Source organism: Myotis davidii, unplaced genomic scaffold (assembly GCF_000327345.1).
Source record: "Myotis davidii unplaced genomic scaffold, ASM32734v1 scaffold44, whole genome shotgun sequence".
Lineage (NCBI taxonomy): Eukaryota > Metazoa > Chordata > Mammalia > Chiroptera > Vespertilionidae > Myotis > Myotis davidii.
In genome coordinates, this window is record NW_006299705.1 from 5,510,340 (window position 1) to 5,534,285 (window position 23,946).

General features: G+C 33.6%; 1 protein-coding gene across 2 annotated transcripts in view; it reads left to right on the forward strand.

Moving 5' to 3' along the window:
* PAPD4 (PAP associated domain containing 4) overlaps positions 1 to 23,946 on the forward strand; it is a 45,870-nt gene extending 21,924 nt beyond the window's left edge. For both annotated transcript variants that reach the window (XM_006775468.2, XM_006775469.2), the window contains exons 9-15: positions 1,765 to 1,841; positions 2,223 to 2,351; positions 6,916 to 6,959; positions 13,312 to 13,448; positions 18,556 to 18,647; positions 20,577 to 20,656; positions 22,502 to 23,946. In XM_006775468.2, coding sequence (XP_006775531.1) covers positions 1,765 to 1,841; positions 2,223 to 2,351; positions 6,916 to 6,959; positions 13,312 to 13,448; positions 18,556 to 18,647; positions 20,577 to 20,656; positions 22,502 to 22,576 — 634 coding nt within the window. In that variant the 3' untranslated portion in view covers positions 22,577 to 23,946. The remainder of the gene's footprint in view (positions 1 to 1,764; positions 1,842 to 2,222; positions 2,352 to 6,915; positions 6,960 to 13,311; positions 13,449 to 18,555; positions 18,648 to 20,576; positions 20,657 to 22,501) is intronic.

Sequence of the window (23,946 nt, forward strand, 5' to 3'; positions counted from 1 at the left end):
ACAAAATCTGAGGGTAGATTTTAAGTTTTATGATTAAAAGCTATAGGAAGTAAAGTTGTTAAGTTTTTATTTTAGGCAGTGTTTTCATGGAAAAACTTTTTTTTAGAGGGTTAAAACTTTAAAAAATTTAAAAAATAGTTTTTAAATTTTTTCTCAATTACTGTTGACATGTTATTATATTAGTTTCAGGTGTATGCCCAATGACTAGACATTATATAATTTACTAAGTGATCACCCCAGTACAAGTCACACCCATCTGACACCACACATAATTATTAGAATTTTATTGACTATATTCCCAATGCTGTACTCTACATCCCCATGGCTATTCTGTAACAACCAATTTGTACTTAGTAATCCCTCCACCCTTTCACCCATTCCTCAAAGCCCCCTCCCATCTGGCAATTGTCAAAATGTTCTTTTTATCTGTGAGTCTGTTTCTGTTCTTGTTTATTTTGTTTTTTAGATTCATTTATTAATAGAGATGTATTTATTGCCATTTTGTTCATATTTTTTATCTTTTTGTTTTCTTCTTCTTAGAGAAGACCCTTTAACATTTCATGTCATACTGGTTTGGTAGTGAAATCCTTTAGCTTTTTCTTGTCTGAGAAGCTCTTTATCTGTCCTTCAATTCTAAATTATAGCTTTGCTGGGTAGAGTAATGTTGGTTGTAGGTCCTTGCTTTTCATCACTTAGAATATTTCTTGCCAGTCCCTTCTGGCCTGCATAGTTACTATTGAGAAATCAACTGATTTATGTGTTATGGGAGCGCCCTTGTATGTAAATAACTGCTTTTCTCTTGCTTCTTTTAAGATTTTTTAACCTTTTGCCCTTTAATTATGATGTGCTTTGGTGTGGGCCTCTTTGGGTTCTTCTTGTTTGGGACTCTGTGCTTCCTGAACTTGTATGTCTATTTTTCTTCATGTTAGGGAATTTTTCTGTCATTATTTTTTCAAATAGGTTTTCAATTTCTTGCTCTCTTCTTCTGGCATCCACATGATATGAATGTTGGTACACTTGAAGTTGTCCTAGAGGCTCCTGCTATCTTCACTTTGGGTTCTTTTTTCTTTTTGCTATTCTGATTGGGTGTTGTTTGTTTCCTTATCTTCCCAATCTTTGATTTAATCCTCTGCTTCATCTGCTCTGTTGTTAACTAGAGGCCCAGTGCACAAAAATTTGTGCACTCGGTTTCGGGGGGGAGGGTCCTTCAGCCTGGCCTGTTCCCTCTTGCAGTCTGGGACTCCTCAGGGGATGACCACCTGCTGGCTTAGGCCTGCACCTGGTGGATTGGGGCTAAGCTGGCAATCCGATATCCCTCTGGCAGCCCGGGAGCCCTCAGGGGATGTCCACTTGCCAGCGAGGAGCAGGCCTCAAATGATGCTGTAATTTCAAATTAGTTGAGAGTGTATAACTTAGTAGGATAACTTGTCTAGAAATGTTTTTGGTCACATTTTCTTTTTGTCTGAAAAAGATTGGATTGCAAAACTTTAAATTTCTTCCGTTAAAGGATAATTGGAGTCTTATCAATGTATTATGAATCTTTTCAACAGTAATCTCATTTTATATTTTTAAAACACTAAATCATATTCAAATAATATACTGAGTACATATTCATTCTTATTTCTTTAGTGCTTCACTTTATGGTCTTAGGCCTTTGGGCTTATGCTATTTTTACATTGTTGGACTTCTGGATATACATTTATTTATTAGTGAGGTAATTTAATTTGTACCGAGCTAAAGTTTTTCTATTTCTTTTTTTAATAGTTGTGTGGAATTCGACTTGAATGTAAACAATATTGTTGGAATAAGAAACACATTCCTTCTCCGAACTTATGCATATCGTAAGTTTTTGTTTAGTTCCAAATAATTATCAGCTTTTCATTTATTTGTCATTCTTTTTTCCTTTTAAAAGATGCTTGCAGTAAATACTGACATCTCTTTAATTGTTTTTATGTATAATGTCTTATTATATTAGATGTAAAATATATTGCTTCACTAAAATTATATACTACCAAAGTTAAAGGTCAATAAGATGAATTTTAATAATTAGCACTTTTTAAAAAGGTAACTGCTTTAGAAGTAAGATACATTTATGGTGAATACTGTTTAATGCACAGGGAGGCGATACTGTTTTTATTAGCATGGAGCTGGGAAATTATGGAAACTTTCAAAAGAAACTATAATGTCTTCTTACAATTTTTAAGTTTTAATTTTACTTTCAGTTGAAAATCGAGTTCGTCCATTAGTACTGGTGATTAAGAAGTGGGCAAGTCACCATGATATAAATGATGCCAGTCGTGGTACTTTAAGCAGCTATAGTCTTGTATTGATGGTTTTGCACTACTTACAAAGTAAGTATTATGGGTTTTCCCCAAATTTTAAAACGGAAATGCAGCTAAACTTTATTATAGTGTCTTCCCTATTGACCCTACTTCAAATAATGTTGTTTTAAACATTTACATCTAAGGTCCATTAGACCATATTTTCTGTTTTGTGGCTTTGAATACTTGCTCTAGAAATGTTACTCCCTGGAAAGCATGAAAAAGCAGTTTCACGGTGCTTTTATTTTTTTTGAGTTTTCTGTGTTCACTTTTGTATTCAAAGAACTTTTCACCACTGTATTGTGGAACCATTTTCTTGAGGCAGATGAATGAATGTTCAGAAGACCTGTAAAAATAAGCTCACATACCAGTCATCCTGTTTTTTATTTTTCACTTGAGATAGGAAAGAAATTATTTTCCTGTTGGTCAAAGAAGCTTTTATTCCCTGTGCGCTAGTATGGAGATAGGGTGAAAATGTATGTTATTGTAATAGAAGACCATTTACCAGGATGTCTAGGATCTGATCTGTTCTGAGTTAATGGTATTGCCACAGTTTAGAAAGTGATGTTGTAGTATTTATGTTCCTATCCTTTGACTTAGTAGTTCTATTTCTAGGAATTTGTCGTAAAGTAATAATCAGGGATGCTTACATGGATTTACTTATAAGGCTGTTTTTCATAGTGTTTGTTGAAATAGTAAAAGATTAGAAATATACTAAGTTTTTAGGAATGTGGATGATTAAATTAATTATAGTATATCCCAATGTGAAATGTACACAGCCACTAAAAATCATGTTTTTTAGATGTTTAATGATATAAGAAAAGATTCAGGATACACTAAGTCATATACAACATGACACCAAATTTATTTTAAAAATAGTAACTAGCACTGGCTGGTGTAGCTCTGCGTTTAGAGCATTGGTTCGTGCACCAAAGGGTCGTGGGTTTGATTCCTGATCAAGGCCACATACCTGGATTGGAGGTTCGATCCCAGGCTCCAATCAGAGCTGGTGCTGGAGGCAACCAATTGATGTCTCTCTCTCCCTCCCTGCCCCCCGCCCCATTCCCCCCTTCCTTCCACTTTCTCTAAAAATCAATGGAAAAAATATCCTAGGGTGAGGATTAAAAAAAAATTAATTATATTTGAGTTCGTATATATATATTCATATGTATAACAAATATTGAAAAGGTATGTGCTAAAATTTATCAGGTTACTTATGGATAGCAGGATTTGTTTCCTTTATATGTGACTGTAATTGTAGATGTTTTAGAATATATATTAAATAAGAGTGTTTTTATTTGAATGATGAAATCAGGTGATTTTTTTTACTTGGTGAGACAAAATAGTTAAATGAATCAAATTTTTATCAATCACTAATCAGAAAAAGCTAATTATAATATATGTATTTTTATTACTAATTTGAGATATACATTAATTTGATGACTGATTTGCTCCTCTAGTAGGATTTGAAACATATGATGTTAGCTAGCTGTTTTAATACTACTTTACATATCACTAATCATTTTGTGTCCAATTTTGCAATTCAATCTAAAACACGAATTACTTTTGAGGCTTTTTTGTTGTTGTTAATCCTCACCTGAGGGTATTTTTTCTATTGATTTTTAGAGATAGTAGAAGGGAGGAAGGGGGGATGGGAGAGAGAAACATTGATGTGTGAGAGACACATTGATTGCTTGGCTCCCACATGTACCCCAACCAGGTACATGCCCTTGACTGGGAATTGAACCCTCGACATTTTGGTCCTGGGCTGACACTCTACCACAGAGCCACACTGGCCAGGGTACTTTTGATGCTTTTTTAGTGAACTCTGTACAATTCACAGTTATTAAAACTTGAAGAGATTAGAAATATTTCTTACAAAATTTAAAGAATAATAAGACAAACCTCATATCACCATCTACTGTCTATTCATAATTTTTTAGTTGTAGTTGTGATTTAAAAATTTGAATTGACTAAAGCATTTAACATTCGTGAACATCCGTATGTGCCCTATTTCTTCACTCTCAATGTGTTACATTATACTTTTTAATTTGATGGTCTTCTTTAGAAAAATATACTTTAATCACAGGTAGCCCAAGGTGATTTTGTAAGGAAGTTTAAAATTTAAACATTGTATTTTACTAGTGTGATGAAATTATGTTAAAATTTGGTTTAGATATTGTCAAACATATTTTATTCTTAACAGAGTGGTCCCATTTACTGAGTTGATTTGTAATTAGTGTACTATCATCAACCATTTCTAGGTTTTAGGTCTTTGTTAAAGGACATCAGCAACTCTGTCCTTTGGCAAATTTAAGCCATTCCTTGCTAGAAGAAATTAGAGGCATTGAAATAAGTAATTGCTTTTGTTTCATACAAGAGTCTGCAAGGTGTATTGAGCAGTTCAAGGTCTACCATAATGAACTAATGTTTATGATTTTAGCTAAGTTATTCTGCCTTTCTGGCCTTAATATACTCATTGATACATGAATAGTTGGATTAGATGACTTTTAACACATTGTATGCGGGAAACGTGTTTATACGTTTTACGTATTTATACGTTCTACCAGTGTAGTAGAGCGTGGGACACGTATTAATACATTTTTTATAGACTAGCGGTAGAATGTGGGTAACGTATAAATACGTAAACTAAAGTTATTGTAATTTTACTGAACGTTGCCATTTGCGCAAAAAATTAGCAAAAATGGCCCGCGCCACCTGTTAGCGCGCGATAGAAACTACCCGCAAACAATGTGTTAAGTTACCTTTAACTTCTTAAGTGCTTTAATATTTTTTCTGCCAGGAACAGATAAAGGAAACAGGTTCTCTGTATGTAGAAAGGTTGAAAAGATTAAAAACACTTCCTAGAATGAATTTCAATAGTCAGTAATAGACTACATATATGAGTAAATAACTGCTACAGTATACTAATTGCTTGTTATAACTAGTGTTCTTAAATCTATGTTTGTCAGAGGTTTACTGAATGATATTTCTGCCCCCAAAAGCTTCCAGATTACTCTTTGTCTATTAAAAGATCTTACTTAAACCAGTGGTTAGTATTTGTATTACTCTCCTAGCATTCTAATTATAATTCTAGAATGTGATAAACTTAAAAAATATTCTCTGTAACCTTTTCTTTATCCTCTTTAAATTACAATTTTAATTTATTATGAGAATTCAGTAGGAAAGGAATTTAGATTTTTAATTAAGAAAACTAATTTCTAATAAAATTTTCCAATTTAACTTCTATATTATAACAATTATTAGAAAGCCATGAAAATGTTGTACAAATATAGAGACTTTTAGAATTAAAGTGACTAGGGCTTGAGTTTATTTGTAGGGTCTTCTATTTTGTGCATTTGAATGCCTCTGGGGAAAGATGTAACCTTGTTTTCTAAGTGATTTTGGTAAGTAATGAGCAAGTTTTTTCTGATATTCCAGTCATACACTGAACATTCCAGAGTATTCTATTCCAATTTTCAACTTGGGAATGAAGCATGATACAGGAGGGAAATTTAAATACTATGTGGTAGAAATTTATAAATTTATAAGCATAGTTGGAGACCTAAGTTGACCATAATGGTTGATTATATATATATTAATGTATTCCAGAAGTCATTTAAAAATGTTTTTGCTAAATAGCCAGTTGAAAATGAATTAAAGATTATTACTAAGTTTATTTAATTATATGCAATGTATTTCTAATTCTTAAATTATCATAGTTTATCATATGATACTGTATTGGTCTTTAATCTTAAAGAAGTCTATAAATATATTTGTATTGTGACATAAACCATTATAAGTTATTTATTATGTTGTGAATATTGGGAACCTTGCCTTTAATGTCATTTACTGTATAATGTGAAATGACTGTTAATGAATTTAGTGAAGTTGGATTTGGGTAAAACTATTGAAGGGTGAAGAATGGCAATTAAAAATATAGTAGCATATGAAGATAATGATTCCTTTGTATGAAATTTTATTTATAGAATGTTGGTTCAAATCTCCTGATTTAGATTTCTAAAATTGCTGAGGCTTTCTTTTAAAAATTAAGTAATGCGGTTGAAGATTTTTTTTCCAGTTTCTTTTCTTCAGTAGATCAGTTTCCAGAAACTATCTTAATTGTAGTATTATTGTTTGTTAGAAGAAATTAAATAATAAAGGCATAATTGTGATAGAACCATTGTTGGACTGTATCATTGGACTATACTTAAATTTTTTTGATAGCTATATTCATCTTAACAATGTCCATTTAATATCTGTAGACCAATTCTTGTCTTGCTTATTTTGTGTGTGTGTCTGATGTTGGATCAAATGATGTGTGTCTATTTATTGATGGCTTAATCTAAAACCACAGAAGGAACATTGGTTTACATTAAAATATGCACAGTTTATTAACCTTAAATTGCCAACTTAGATATATTGTGAATTAAAATTTTTAGGGATCAGAATTAACTTCACAAAATATATGGAAACTGTTGACTTTTAGCAGAAACCCTTATAGTTTCATATCTGAGGGCCTTAGCTGACAAATTACTGTTTTGTAAAATGAATTACATGAATCATGGAAGCTCTAAACTTTCTTTTTTTATAGCCCTACCTGAACCCATCCTTCCATCCATCCAAAAAATATACCCAGTAAGTGTTTCTTATAAATTATTATAATACATAATGTGACCAGTATATGTGGGACTATTTATGTAGTGTTAATGTAAATATAAAAGTAGTAATAGTTACATAACCTTCTAAGTATTGATACCATTTTCTCTATAGACTGAAGCATTGGCCATTAGAACATTAAAAATGTTTCATATACTTTTTCAGAAGACTGATAATTTATTTTGTTATTGACAGACAATCTGGTCATTTTTTTAATGGTGGAATTTTGTGCATGAAGCTCATGATTATCCCTAATGGGAGTTAAATTAGTCCCATTTGGACTCATTCTGGTTTTCTTAAAATACAGTTTTACAGCATTTCTTTAGTTAGTTAACTCAGAAGTTTTTCATCCAATGTATGTATATTTTGAAAGCAGAGGGGAGAAATTAAGAAATTGAACAATCGGATAATCATTGTATCTTTCATTTGATTTTATTAAGTAATAAAGCAAAAGAGGTAACAATAGTACTCTATTCTTGTGTGCATAATAACAACCCTGCTGAAGCAATTTGGAAATACTCAAGAAATGAACTGTACCTACTAGAAAAAGTTTAGTATGTTCTCTGTTTGAGTTTAGAGAAACCTTGATAATGTACATATTTGCAATGTATGTGAATACATTGTATGTGAATACTTTTGTTTCTTCCATTTTTTGTGTTCTTTCCAGAATTCTCTGTTGCCTTGTTTTATAGTCCTACTATTTTTGTTTTCTTCCATAGTCAGCCTTGTTCCTGGTTTTATTTGAAAATATTATTTAAGCTACTTGTTTAGAATGTTTGACCAACCTACTGAAACCACATAATTTTTACCTGTTAGTTTTTTAAACTTACTAAGTGGTCATATTATAAAGAAAAACATAGTATCTAGCTTTAGTGGTCAGCATTCAAAAAACTTACTTATTTTGTATGTATCACAAAATATAATAGATACACTTGACATAGAACCTAAATTAAATATAATTTAATCCTTGATAATTGAAAAGAACTGATCTTGTTTTTGAACCTCAGTTATTGCAATAATTGCAATACATACATGCAAGGTGCTGGGTAATGAAAGGTTTACTGCAAGAGAGCTTTGCTGTAGTGGGACTTCCTAGTTTGTGGTGGGTCATCTTCTAGAGGACACATTTATAACAACAACCTTTTGGCATTTGTATATCTTATTTTCCTCCTTTTAAAAACTAAATTCTGTCCTAACCAGTTTGGCTCAGTGGATAGAGCGGCAGCCTGCGGACTGAAGGGTCCCAGGTTCGATTCCAGTCAAGGGCATGTACCTTGGTTGCGGACACATCCCCAGTAGGGGGCGTACAGGAGGCAGCTGATCGATGTTTCTAACTCTCTATCCCTCTCCCTTCCTCTCTGTAAAAAAAATCAATAAAATATATATTTAAAAAAAAACAACAAAAAAAACCAAAACAAAACTAAATTCTGCTATATGAAGAACTATTATAATGAGTTCCCAATTGTACTAGGGTATGCTTTTAAACATGAAAAATGAAACAAGCTTTCACTGAATACCTTTGAAAAGACAAAATACTTTGGTGAAGATTTATTTTTTTAAATGACAATGAACCGTGGCTGACGTGGTTCAGTTGTTAAGCATTGATCTATGAACCAGCGGGTCATGGTTCAATTCCCAGTCGGGACACAGATGACTCTTTCTCATCATTGATGTTTCTCTCTCTTTCTCCCTTCCTCTCTGAAATATATTAAAAAATAAAATGATACTAAAACTATTATTTTAAAGTTGACATTACTTAAATTTTTAAAAGCATAAGGAAGTTAATTTTGAAATAATACATTATAAGTTTTAGGACCTAACCATACTGCATTATTATATAAATGTACAGTTAAAATAGTGATGATGCCTGGCATATATTAAGTTATGAATATTTAGGTAATACTATTGCTGCTAAGCTTTACATATATTATGTTATTTAATCGTTATAACAACCCTATGAGTACTATTTTCTTTATATTATAGATGAAGAATCTTTGCAAAGCTGGGTAACTTCATTTAATTAATAGAAGAACAATGTTTCAAACCTAGGTAGTCTGACTCCAAAGTTTATGCCTTAATCACCTTATTATAGTATTCATACTTTATGTTAAATACTTATTTATATTTAAGTGAAATAAGCCAGTCAATGAAGGAAAAATACCACATGATCTCACTCATTCATGGATAATAGAGACCATTATAAACTTTTGAACAATAATAGATACAGAGGCAGAGCTGCCTCAAACAGATTGTCAAACTGTCTAGGGCGGGGGGAAAAAATGGACACATATGTAATACCCTTTGTAATAAAAAATAAAATTAAAAAAAACTTTAAAAATCTCACTAAAATGTGATATAATGTAATGGAAATTTAGTGATCAGTTTTCCAACATACATCACCATATTGGTGGTGACCTGTATACAATAAAGAAAGCGTGGTAGAACTTCAATATATTATTTAGTTCTTGATTCAGGCAAAACTCTACTTACTCTATATCTCTACTTACTCTTTACATTTACACATTTTTTAAAGGAAAAGTTACCAAGAAAAAGTTTAGCCAATCTAATTTATTCCAGAAGGTCTTTAATTGTCCAGATTTCAAACTTTGAAGATGAAGTAAGAAATTATGGGCACAGCTTCCCATAATAGAATATGGCAGAAGATGTTTTGTATTGACAAAACAGTGAAACTTTTCAGATGTTTTTCAAGCGATTGCCTTTCAAAGTTTTCCTTACCTTGGCATTGATTGGAGAGAAATGGAAAATACGTATTGTTAAAAGTATCAGCATTTAAATATCATTTAGAATTGATTCATTACACATTTGGTTATGAGAAGCCCAAAATAAGATATAACCTTAAAATGTAATATAGCCCTAGCTGGTTTGGCTCAGTGGATGGAGTGTCGGCCTGCGGACTGAAGGGTCCCAAATTCGATTCCCGTCAAGGGCACGTGCCCAGGTTGTGGGCTCGATCCCCACTAGGGGGCGTGCAGGAGGCTGCTGATCAGTGAGTCTCATCATTGATGTTTCTATCTCTCTCTCCCTCTCTCTTCCTCTCTGAAATGAATAAAAATATATTTTTAAAAAAAGTAATACAAATGTCTTTCCAGTGAAAAAAAGAACAAAATAAAACTCCCCATATAAAAAACAAACAAAAAGTCTTCTCTACATTAAAAAATGAAACAGTAGTAATCCAAAAATCATCATCATATATAATAAAAGGCTAATATGCAAATCGACTGAATAGCCGAATGACTGTTTGCTATGATGTGCACTGACCACCAGGGGGAAGACACTCAATGCAGGAGCTGTTCCCTGGTGGTCAGTGTGCTCCCACAGGGGGAGTGCTGCTCAGCCAGAAACCCTGAGCTGGGCCAATGCCTGGCGAGTGCAGTAGCAGAGGCAGGAGAAGCTCCTGCCATATCAGTTGGACATCCCCCCTGAGGGCTCCCAAACTGCGAGAGGGTGTAGGCCGGGCTGAGGGGGACACACTCCCCCCCCCCCCCAACTGCATGAATTTTGTGTACTGGGCCGCTAGTAAATGTTATAACCCTGTCTGGGTAGCTCAGTTGATTAGAGCGTCATCCCGATATGCCAAGTTGCAGGTTCAGTCCTTGGTCAGGGCACATACAAGAATCAACCAGTGAATACATGAATGAGTGGAACAAATCGATGTTTCTCTCTCTCTCCCCCTATCTCTCTAAAACTCAGTAAGTAAAATAAAAAATAGATATTACTATATATTGTATCAGTTAAGTTGCTTTTCCATGAATTTAAGTTGTAATTTTAAGGATACCTTTTTTTCCCTTTTGGCTCTTTATGTGCTTTCTAATAGGTTAGTGTAAATTCTACCCACCCTCATCATGTCCAAAATAGCATAACTGCAGTGGGGGAGATCCATTTTGAAAAAAAATCTTAGATGAAATTTTTCTTAAAGCAGAGAATTATTCTGTAATGTGAACCAAAAATGGGGACTTCTTAAGGTTAAATGGAATTCCTATTGACTAGTACTTGTAGCTTCTTTTGGATTTTGATATTTATTTATTTTCTATCTATCTATCTATCTATCTATCTATCTATCTATCTATCTATCTATCTAATCTATCTATCTCCCTCAGTATGTATATGGCCCTTTTGTATATGACTGTGAAAAAGAACAGTGGAGCTAAGAGGAGACTGGCCAAATTGGTCCAAGGTCATTTGATCATTTTTATAGACTAGGTCTCACTATTTCAGTTTTAATCTCACAATTGCTGATACTTTTCTTTAAATTACTGAACAAAATAAAAAATTTAAAGGAAGTTCAAACTGTTAAATTTCAGGTAAGAAAATAATTTCTATTTTAGCATCAGTTCATAAATTATATGCTTACTGTGCTAGGTGCTAGAAATTAAAATTAGTAAGTAGTTTTCAGAGCTGAAGATATTAAACAGTGACCCACTTTTATTTTCCTTGCTACATGAACTTGTTATACCTTTGTCTTCAATTTCCCAGAAAGTAATATTTAAATTTTATAATTTTAAGTAATGTCCTAAGTCCAATTTTTTACACATAACAATAAGAGACAAAAGGTGGTAGAGGCAGTATACCTGCTCTTCCTTCTGCTTTTACTCTTTATTGTAAATTGAGGCTTTTTTCTTATTAGTATCTCTACTTGTAATACTAAATATGTTAGAAGTGGAAAGGGAAGTGTCAATTTAGGAGTCCCAACATTATGAATTGTGGTTTTGGAATAGAGTTTTCTTCTGAGAGAATCATTTTCTGGTGATTAAAAATTATTGATAGAATCTATAATAATAAAGGGTAATATGCTAATTAAACTGGATGTCCCGCTGGACGACCTTTTGGACAAAAGCCAGGGCTGTGAGGGAAGCGCGGGTCCTGGGTGCATGCTGGCGGCCAGAGGGAAGCCTGGATCCCAGGTGGCAGAGTGAAGCCGGTGTTGGCAGCTGGGGGAAGGAAGGCCTGGTCTTGTGTAAATTTCGTGCATTAGGCCTTTAGTTATAGATAATGGGGTAGAGGAGGGAAGCTTAAAATTTTCTTGCTCCTTAATTTTTTAGTGATGATTTTTGATGACTACCATTAAATAGATGCAATACCCCAATTCTCTGTATTACAATGCAGTTATCTTGAGTTATTTAGACATTACTAATTTAATCGATATCAATAAACCCAAGGTTGATTTGTTAGAGTTGGGAATGTTAAGTGTAGTTGTCATTCTGCTGCCTTAGCCAATAGCTTTTTTGAAGAAAAAAAAAGTATTTCTATTTTGATGGCAACGGGTAGTATAGAAAACCCTTCTTGAAGGCACTGCAAACTACCTTAGAAAACATTTTCTTCTTTATTTGTAAATAGTTTTAACAACCAGCTGTCCTTTCCCTACTTTTTCAGATCCTGGATTAGGGCAAGCAGCCAGTTGCAAAATTGGAATTTATTTTTTAGCAGTGAAAAACAAGATTATTTACTAAATTCTTTTATTTTCAGGCATACAGATATATACTACTTGAAGCTGTATAGTTCATTTAGTGTGTTTTAGAGCCAGAACTTGCTGCTATTAGAGAAAAGATTAAATATGAAAATGAATGGCATACCATAGGCAAAAAGAATAAGTACCCATTAGTATTCTTTTTAAGAGGTGTGCTGTTTAGTCCTGGATTACAAGCAAATGAAAATGAATGTTTATGAATATTATGGTAAAAGTTTGCTGAATATTGCTTACTGGTATTTTCCTTTCTTCTGTTCCCTGCCCTCTTTGTCTTTTCAAGTTCAGTTCATGTTGGATGTCTCTCTTCTTTTCCCTCTAAGATACAAAATAAAAATTTTTTAATTGGTATAGGTACTATTTATTTATTAAAGTTATTTTTATGGCCTTTGAGAGAAATTTTAACTGGCAGTTAGAAAGAGCTCTTTTACCTGGTGCTTGATATAACCTCTATAAAGTGCAACTACTTCTTATAGAAATAATTAAAAAGGAGATACATTTGTAAAGGAATCTCTGTGTTATTACATGGAGTTTCGGTAACATGTAATATGTTAAATGTATTACAGTAACATTTTATTTATGAGTTAGAAAATCTTTGCTAGCATACAGATCCATTGTTTGTTATATCTCAGCCAAGGATTAGAATATCTTAGATTTTCAGGTACTTTCGGGCCTACTCCAAACCCTGGTAAACCTACGTGTAAGAAAACCTTCAAATTTCCAAAATACCAACATAAAAAAAAATTTCTTCTCTCTTTTTCAGAGCACTTTATTTAGATCAGGTTTTATAAAGTTTTTAGTGTACGTTTTAAATGGCTTTACATTTCGTCCCCTTTTTTTTCCTGACAGGAATCTTTTAGTCCTGCTATACAACTGCACCTTGTACATCAAGTTCCATGTAATGTTCCTCCTTACCTCTCAAAGAATGAATCAAATCTTGGGGACCTCTTACTGGGCTTTCTTAAGTATTATGCTACGGAATTTGAGTAAGTGAAACCTCAAATTGCATTTATTCATTTTTATATAAGTGAATGCTACAAATTTGGTCAAAAGGTTATCTTGTCAATTTCAATGCTGTAAACTTGTCCAGAAATGTATAGTTTATAAAAGTTATTATCTAAAGATTAATTATTAGATACTAAGTAGATTTCATATTCCTAGCTAAAAAAATTATAGCTCACTAAGCCTAGTTTTAGTTGCTTTCACTAGTGATCCCATTTTATGTTTAGCTGCCTCTTTTCATAGTAGGGCCTGGATAAATGTTTATGTTGGTCATATGTAGGTACTATATCATTTGGAACATCTGTTTTTTAAATACTGAAAATTTGTAGTAAAAAATACAGCTGTGACAAATTGGAAGAGTATTTACTTAATACCTGATATCTGAATTTAATAGTTGTAGTATATGATATACAAATCAAGGAATAATCCTTTTCCATGTTTTTTGTTGACAGTAATGTATAAATATGAAAGATTAAAGTATATAACTAGACTGGACATAACTGAAAGTTCTTATGGGAGTTCTTAGTTCATAGAATAGGATTAGGGGATGTTTGCAGCTCTTCTGATCAATTTAGAAAGCTTGAAGGAGAAGGAGAAAGGACTTAGGAGTTATACAAAATTAGAGAAATACAGTGACCACAGAATCCCACACTAAAGAGGTTTGGAGAGGGGATAATAATAGTAAGAGTAATAAATTGCTATTACTAGGTGGGGTAAACATTCTAAACAGGTTATATGTATTATCTCATTCAGTTTACATTATCACCATATAAGATGGTATTATATTATGCCCATTTTACCAGTGAGGCATATAAAGAGGTTAAGAAACTTGCAGTAAGATCACACAGCTTGTAAGGGGAGCATTTCAAATAGTTTTGATTGCAAAATTCACACTCTTAACTATGATATTTTACCACATGTTGATATTGTCTTATGTACTATGATGTATTAGCTTTAAAGAAAATTGACTTCTATGTGATGATTTGAAACATAGGGCGTGAAAGATGAAATGTTTTTTAAATTTCTCAAAGTAAAGCTTATACCAGACTGTTTGAACCTGTTTAGTTAAAGTTATTTCTCTAGTACCTAGTTCAGTGCCAGATAGTGGGTACTTGACAAATATTTATAAATAAATAAATAATTTGAAGCATAAAGTAAGATTGTAGACCTGATTCAAAGATCCTTAAGATTACTAAAATTGCTGAATAAGGTTAAGAAAAGGAGTAGGAAAAGTGCTGGAAGAAAGGAGTTCAGTAAGAATGAAATTATGATAGTCCCGGTTAAAAATGACCTACATATAAGTCCAGGCAACAAGGATAAAAAGGAAGGAGCCTTCATTAATATAAAGATGAAGAAAGATTTAAGACTATATGAAACATAGGACATAAACTGTAAAGATTACTGTAGAGTTCAGATATTGGAATAACAAAATAGCTAATATTTAGTGAATGTTTCTTTATTTCGTGTCCTTTTAGAGCAGTGGTTCTCAACCTTCCTAATGCTGTGACCCTTTAATACAGTTCCTCATGTTGTGGTGACCCCAACCATAAAGTTATTTTTGTTGCTACTTCATAACTGTAATTTTGCTACTGTTATGAATCGTAATGTAAATATCTGATATGCTATACGTGTTTTCCGATGGTCATGACCCACAGGTTGAGAACCGCTGTTTTAGAGTATGCTGAGTGATTCCCATGTATTACCTCATTTAATCCTTAAAATAACCCCCTGTCAAGCTTAGGGGGAATTTGTGAACCTTCTCATATCAATACAGCAGATAGTGAGAAAACTGGGGCCTGACTACAAAACACACTCTAATTTGTTAGTCCATATTGGCATGGTCTGTTATGTCATATAAATTAAGGCTTGGGAGAAGTTTGTAGAGGAAAAGGATACACATAGTAGAAAGTTACATTTCTGCCATGTGTATGGTTTAAGATTAGAGCACCTACATAAAAACACCTTGAAAATCGCTGCTTCGTTGGATTGAACCAAGATGGTAGTTGTCCCATTTGTGTGTTAGTTTAGCATTGACAGAAACTAGCTTGCTGTGCCAAATGATACTGGCTAGGATGCTGATGCTTGAAAAAGGTTTTGAACTTTTGTATGCATTTGTTATCATGATGATACACGATTTACGAGCCATCTTCCTCTACTCTCTCATCATATAGAGCATTTTTCAAGTGCATTATTGTTTCATACCAGATATTTTCAGAAATTCGACTGTAGAGAGCACAGCCAAGAATGTAGTCATGGTGATGAACTAGGTGCTGTTAAAAATTCTGATAAGTTAGAAATGTTTGTAATGATTTCTTCTGAACTTTGAAATGTTCAATTAAAAAATTTTCTATACTTGAAGACAGAATTAAGTGCCTTTTAAGAGATGCTTGAGTATATGGTACAAATGTTGCAGAAATTTATATGGCCATTTAAAAATTACTAAGATGTTCTTATCTATTTCACCCATAACTTTCTCCTAAACTTTGCTGCTGAAAATTCTCATAATGAAACCAGACTTCTAAAACTGTACCCGGGCAAAGGGAACTGACAAAATATGGGGAAAAAAGAATTATGTGACTCAGGGAATCTTGAAAAAAAATAGTGGGAGGTTGGGGGTAAGAAATCAACCAAAAGACTTATATGCTTCCTTATAAGCATAACCAATGGACACAGATAATAGGGGGTGAGGGCCTGTGCTGGGGGGCAGGAGCATGCTGGGAGAGGTCAATGGGGGAGAAGGAGACATATGTAATACTTTTCAATGTAAAGAATTTTAAAAAAAGAAAAATATAGATGTAATAATTTTGTAGTTTAGCAAGACAAAAGTTCTAAATATTATAGACTCAGATATTGGAGAGTCTATGAACTTTATTTTTGTATTTAAAAAAATGTTTTTATTAATTTCAGAGAGAGGAAGGGAGAGGGAGAGAGATAGAAACATTAATGATGAGAAAGAATCATCGATCAGCTGCCTTCTGCACGCCCCATACAAGGGTCAAGCCTGCAACCCAGGCAAGTATGTGACATGACTGGGAATTGAACTGTTAACTTCCTGGTTCATGATTCGATGCTCAACCAATGAGCCATACCAGCTGGGCTCTATTGCCTCACCCTGTATTTCTAAACTGTACTCTTTTTGTTTGTTTTTCAACACGTTAAGCTCCATGTCAATCACCAGTGACTGACACTATACTTTCCGTCTGGAAGACAAACAGGCTGGGTGCTTAACGTGTTAATTTTGTTTCTGAACTGTACTCTTGATAAGAAAATGTAGAAAACTATACTTTAAGGATTCTTTTCAATGATCAAACTTCACGAGATGCAATATTTTCTCCAATACTTAACATGGAAATTAATCAGTTTTCCAGAAATAAATGCCATACTGAATCCACTATTATATTCTTTTCTTACTAGAGGCCCGGTGAATGAAATTCGTGCACAGGGGTTGGGGGGTTCCCCCTCAGCTCGGCCTGCATCCTCTCCAATCCGGGACCCCTCAGGGGATGTCCCTCTGCCAGTTTAGGCCTGATCCTGCAGGCAGTCAGACATCCCACTTGCAATCCGGGACCACTGGCTCCTAACCGCTCGCCTGCCTGATCACCCCTAACCACCTCTGCCTGCTGGCCTAATGCCTCTAACTGCTCCCCTGCCAGCCTGATCGCCCCTAACTACCTCTGCCTGCCATCCTGATCGCCCCTAACTGCCTCTGCCTGCCAGCCTGATTGTCCCCCTAACTGCTCCCCTGCTGGCCTGATCTTCCCTAACTGCCCTCCCCTGCAGCCTGATCACCCCCTAACTGCCCTCCCCTGCCGACCTGATTGCCTCTGCCTCAGCCCCCGCCACTGTGACTTTGTCCGGAAGGACGTCTGGTGTAATTAGCATATTACCATTTTATTAGTATAGATGGTTTCTCTATCTAGTAAATATAGAAAGTGTTGGACTTGGGAGGTCCCAAACTATGGTCTTTTCTCTTCTTACTGAAATGATGGAGAAAGCTAGATAGCACTGTAAAAAAGATACCAGCTACTCCCCAAACTCATTTTCTCTTGTATACAGGCTTAGTAGTCATAAGTGTTAAAATAATTCTTGAAAAAAAGAAAATAGTACTTATACAAACTATTATAATTGTAAAGAAATCAAAAGAAACAACAATGTAATGCTAATACATTACTAAAGACTGGACAATTTACCTTCAGATATGCAGATAAAATTATTTTACTTGAGTAAAACTTCATTATTAGCTGCTACATCCATATGTAGTAATACATGTTTTCACAGTGTATTAATGTTTTCATAGAGTATTAATTTTGTTTTCTGAACCAGCAACTACTTGCTTCTTTTGGAAAGTTTCAGAATTTTTTTCCAAATCATACAAATAGATATGGACCTGAACATAAATTACTGACTAAATCAGAAAATAACACAAGAAGATTAATTTTTCTTAAATTAAGAATTCTTAGTGAGGTATTAATAATGAATATAATTTTTATATTTTTTGCTTACACATTTTTCTTTTATTTATTTTTAATTTTTTTTAAATATATATTTTTATTGATATTAATTTTAGGGAGTGAGGACTGGGGTGGAGGGAGAGAGAGAGAGAGACAGACAGACAGACATTGATGTGAGAAACATTTATCAGTTGCCTCCTATATGCACCCCAACTTGGGATCGAACCCACAACCTAGGTATGTGCTCTGACTGGGAATCGAATTCACCGTCTTTTGGTATATAGGGCAATACTTCAACCAACTGAGCCATGGGGCCAGGGTTCCTTATTTTTTATATTGATTAATTTATTCAATAAATAAGTATTAAGTACCTAATTTGTGCTAAACAACTAGTTGAACATGAAAAAATACAGAAATAATTTAATATCTTGGAGACACACTATAAACAACAATAACTAAGCAAATCGTTAGACTAACAGTGCTATGGAGAAACAAGAGAAATGGAAATGGGGATTGTGTTGCTGAGGGTTGAGGCAAGTTTCAGTATTGTTTGGGAAATCAGAGGAGGCCTTCCTACTAATATAATAAAAATAATAAATGGGAAATTAAAATAGTTAACATGATTAATGTTTTCTTATAGCTGGAACAGTCAAATGATTTCAGTTCGTGAAGCCAAAGCCATTCCCAGGCCTGATGGTATTGAATGGAGAAATAAATACATCTGTGTAGAAGGTAGCTTTTCCACTACTCTCTGTCATTCAGTTATCATCATGGTACTGAGAGAATTACTTAAATAAGTTCAGCTTATATTATTATAAAATAATAAATTTATATTCTGAAGTGGTTTACAAGTCTTTTAGTTATAAGATTTTAATTTAATATTTAAAAATAATTTAAAAACTTTTATTTGTAGAAAATAATAAACACGAATTTAGGTGTTTAGTGTTTCTAGTTGGTAAGATTTCAGCAGTCTTTATGCATCCCTCCTGCTTGTAATTGATGGAAACGTTATTCTTATATTGAAGTAAAATCAGTTCTTTTATACTGATTATTAATGCAAGCTAGATTTTTATGAATAGAAATTGATTTTACTTTAAAAGTTAAATGCTGAGATATTCTGTTATCTAAAATTAATTTACATATAGTTGACTATCACTGATTCAAAGAAACACTGACTGTTGTAAAGTGCTATGTATGATGTGACCTGGTAGTTTGGCATATGGCATTATTCTTTGAAAAAAAACAGTACTGTGACAGTAAACTCCTTTTTAAAATAGCCTTTCTAAGCAATAAAACAAAAAATAAAGAAACAAAAGGAGTTTTTAAAATGATGGGCCTGCCTGCTTAGATTGTATTACAAATGTAAAGTTAACCTCTCCATTGGATTTCACCCTTTTTCCAGGTCTCAGCTTTAAAAGGCACACATAGTTCTTATCAATACTCTTGGGCTTCATCTACTGCCTCTTCTAAGTACTTCCCCCCCTCTTTTTTATTGCCAAAATTCTTAAACTCGAGTAACTTTTACCTGCTGCTGGCATTATTTCAGCTCTCCCATCTGTTAGCCTCCTTTTCTCACTATTATCTTCAGTTTCTTTGTCTTCTCAATATTGTAAGACACTAGAGGCCCAGCACACAAAATCATGCATGGGTACGGTCCCTAGGTTTAGCCTGCGATCAGGGCCATCTTCTCCGGCTGCCGGCAGCTGGCCTCACCCCCCCTCCCCCGCCACCACCCACCCAGGTTCCCAGTTTGCCTTCGGGAAATCGGAGTCTAAGGGCGGGGGGCGAGGGGGGGGGGGACCAAGAGTCCTGGCGCTGCTGCAATCAGAGCCTGCCGGCCGGTGCTGAAAAAACCAAATGGTGGTCAGTGCACCTCATAGTGACTGGTCAAATGGTCATTCTGGTCGTTCTGCTGTTATGGTCGCTGGGCTTTTATTATATAGGATTTGTTGTTTGTATATATGGACTCTTCCCTCTTGTGGATGATGTGGAAGATAATGTTCTGTTCTCTAAAACTCTTCATTTTCTTCCTGTCTTCTCTACTTGGTATCTTTTCTCTCTTTTTCACTGCCAAATTTCTTATACCAGTTACACTGTTCTCACTGTATCTTTCTAAACCATCCACTCACACCATAACTGTCTGCACTGTCTTCTATCCTCACGATGTTTAGACTTTCAAAGGGATTGACCTTTCTGTTGCTTGACAAATCAGTGGTCTTTTAAACTCAAATTAAATTTAAAATTATCTTTCTGTGATACTTAACATTAACCACCTCTCTCAGATACAATGCTTTATTCTTTTTGATAACTTTAATTCTTTAACTTATTTTTATTTTCTTAAAGGTAGGTAGGTTTTTGACACTGTAATTCTTCAGAAATCTTATCCACTTTCATGATTTAGATTTAACATACTTATGCTAATGACTTCATTTTTAGTTATCCTCACTTGAATTCATTCTACCTTATTAGACAGTGCATAGCTATATGAAACTGTTTTTAATATGATAAATCTAATAAGATACTAGGTTGAATTATATGTAATTGCTATTTTCTAGGTCAAAAACTGTCAAGTATTGACAGTTTCATATAGTTCAATCAAATAAAAAAACTGAAGCTTTCATTTTAATAATTTTTTGTTTACATGTGCATTTACCTTTGCAGAACCTTTTGATGGAACAAATACTGCCAGAGCTGTACATGAAAAGCAGAAGTTTGACATGATAAAGGATCAATTTTTAAAGGTAAACAGTATATTAGATTAACTCTTAAACGCATTAGTAGACTAGTGTGCTTTGAAAATGAAATACATATGTACTAGTAATTGGACAGAATAGCCCTGGTTTCTGTGTTGTGAAGCCATTAATGTGGCACGATAGTGAATTTATTACTTGAATTTAGATATACTTTCCCTTCTGTTTCCATTCACATGGCTTTCACTTTTGTGGAAATAACTATTTCCATAGTGACTTATTAAACTCTCAAAATGAAACTAAAGCCTAATGGCCTTCTTTGCCTCCTAAAATATTGGGGAACTTATTATACCTTAAAAGAAAGCTTATTTATTTATTTATTCATTTATTTATTTATTCATTTACTGTTATTGTTGAAAGTATTATAGATATCTCCCATCCCCCCCCCCCATGATTTTTCTTTTGCATGTCCTAACAGGAACTTGAGTCTCATTTTATCTTTGTTTATATTTTGAGAAGTTAAAAACATATGTTTGTGTGTGTGTGTGTATGTACATATATATGACCGAAGTTTGTGTGTGTGTGTATATATATACACACACACACAAACTTCGGTCATATATATGTACATACACACACACACACACACACACACACACACACACACACTGTAGTTTATTCCTTAGCTCTTTAGTCCACATTATGAATTTATTCATCCATAATTTTGCTAGGTGGGGTTTTAGTCCTCAAGGAATTTCGCAGTACAATGTAGTAACACACTGATAAAAATATGTACTATGAGACATACAGGAGAAATGCTTCATAGAAGAAAAAGATCAGCGACTGTGACGATCATTTTGGAGACATACCTTTTTATTATCAAGACATACAAGTGGACTTTATTTTGATGATAATTAAAAATGCAAGTGTATCATATTACAAACTATTCTTCAAATTAGGCCCTCTCAATTATCAACCAGAATAGAAAATTTAAATGAATGGAATTCTGCAGGACAAAACATATTCCAGAGGGAATATTTTTGTCAGGTTAGATTGAATACTCAAAAACAGTATTGCTTGCATAGCTATTCTTATTGATGGATGAGCTTTCTTCAGTTCCCTTTTTTTTTGTTTTGTTAATCCTCACTCGAGGATATTTTTTCATTGATTTTAAGGGAGGGTGGGAGAGAGGGGGAAAGACAGAGAGAAACATCGATGGGAGAGAAGCACATCGATTGGTTGCCTCTGAACAGGGCCAGGGCCCAAGGAGATTGCAACCAAGGTATGTGCCCTTGACCGGGATCGAACCCGGGACTCTTTGGTCCGCAGGCCGACACTCTATCCACTGACCCAAACCAGCTAGGGTGCTTCAGTTCCTTTTTTTTTCTTCTTACCAATTCAACTTATTTGTCTTTTCTAGCATCATAAAGAAAGTTTTTTTTAATAGATTTACTATCACCTTCATAAATACTATTTTGAATTGAAAAAGCTTGCTAGATGCCAAATAGTCAACCAGATAATTTAAGTAGTCTTTCCTTATTCTTTCAAACTCAAAGATTTTGTTTTAATTACCTTGTACCTTGCTGCTTTAGATGAAATTATTTAAATCTGTGAATAAATGTGAATATTGTTAATTGTGTCTTTTTCTACCACCTATACGATTAATCGAAGCCACACAGGTATTGAGTTTATAGATAACATTTTCTTTTCTGATGACAGAAACAATTCTTGTATTGTGTTAAAAACTTGGGAGATAAAAACACAAAGAAGAAAAAAAAAACACCCCAAATTTTACTACTTCGAGAGAACTACTATTAACATTCTAGTAACTTTCTGTTCCGTATTGTTCTGCACATACTTTAGGTTTTAAGAATGATTTTTTTCTTCTTCTCACAGTCATGGCACAGATTGAGAAACAAAAAAGATTTGAACAGTATACTACCTTTAAGAGCTGCTGTCCTGAAAAGATGACTGGCCTCTATTACTTAATAAATTCTTCTGATAAATAAAGAACAATAGTAATACCATAATGCATTTTGTTTACCTCCATCATAGTTTCTTTTCATTGTTCTTGTTTTCATGTTTTATTTTTAAGAGGACATACTTATATAAAGATTGCATATTTTATTATAACATTTCCTAATAAAACCCTTTGATTTAGAGATGTATTTTTGAAAATGTTTACATTGATGATTAGTGATATTATGGCATGAATTTTCAGGTGATCAGATAAAATATTTTTGGGGAGACTATCTGAACAAATAAAAGGTTTTTGATATAACTTCAGTTAATTGTACCACATGCTAATACTGAAAAGATTTGTGGAATTTTGGAAAGTATAATCTTCAGTAGATAGTTTATTGCCTGTCTGGTCTAGTAAAGTGAAGAGTCAAGTCAATTATTCAGTTACTTGAAGCAAAATGAAATCTTTTATTTCAATGAAATCACTGCAGAGGCATGAAATACTGGACAGTTGCCTTAAGTCTTCGCTTGATTCCAGGATAGAGGCTGTATGTGTCTGTATTAGCATTTCATTAGTACCTCAGATGCTTTTGATGTACTCGAGATTGCTTTCAATTTTTTGTGACAACAGTACATTTTGCACTGTAGTAATATGAGCACTAACTCTGTATTGAACAGCAGTTAGTGAATTGTTTTTAAAAAATAAATTCGTTGTAGACATTTTGAAAAGATCAAGTCCCTTATGCTTTATAGTAGCTTAGTGCAATATGCATTTTAGCTTTACTTCCCATTTTGTGCTTTTATTTTCCATGTGACATGAAACAACAGAAACTGAAAGGTCAAAGTTGAGATTATTACCTATTGATCATATCAGATTTTTTTCTGTGTGCAATTATAGGATTGTAATCAACTGGAATTTTTAGGCAGTAAGTCCCTAATACAATGTTTTAGGGTAAGACATAAAATCATTATAAATAAAAGCTCAGTGTTTGTAAAGATACTTTTTTAGTGTTTCTTTTTCACATGAAGAAGTATGGTGGCTGCTGAAAAAGCTACAGTGTTTATTAAGGTTGTTTGGGGTTGTGTAAATATTTGTAAAGTGGTTAATGCCTGTACATTTAAATATGAAAAGTAACCTTGGAAATAGTTTTAACTTTTTCAAAAGGACTCTGTACAACTTCTTTTAGACCTGCTGTAGCACAGTTTGTACCTCTAATATATTTGGGGGTTTTCTTTTTTGTTTTGTTTTTTGCAAACCAATCCAAATGCTAAGACTTGCTTTTCTTTGACTTGTAAAAGGTGCATATTTTCATTTTCTTCTTTATGTTTAAAGTTTTGTATTATGTCAAATGCAATAAAGTTTATATATGGAAATTGTT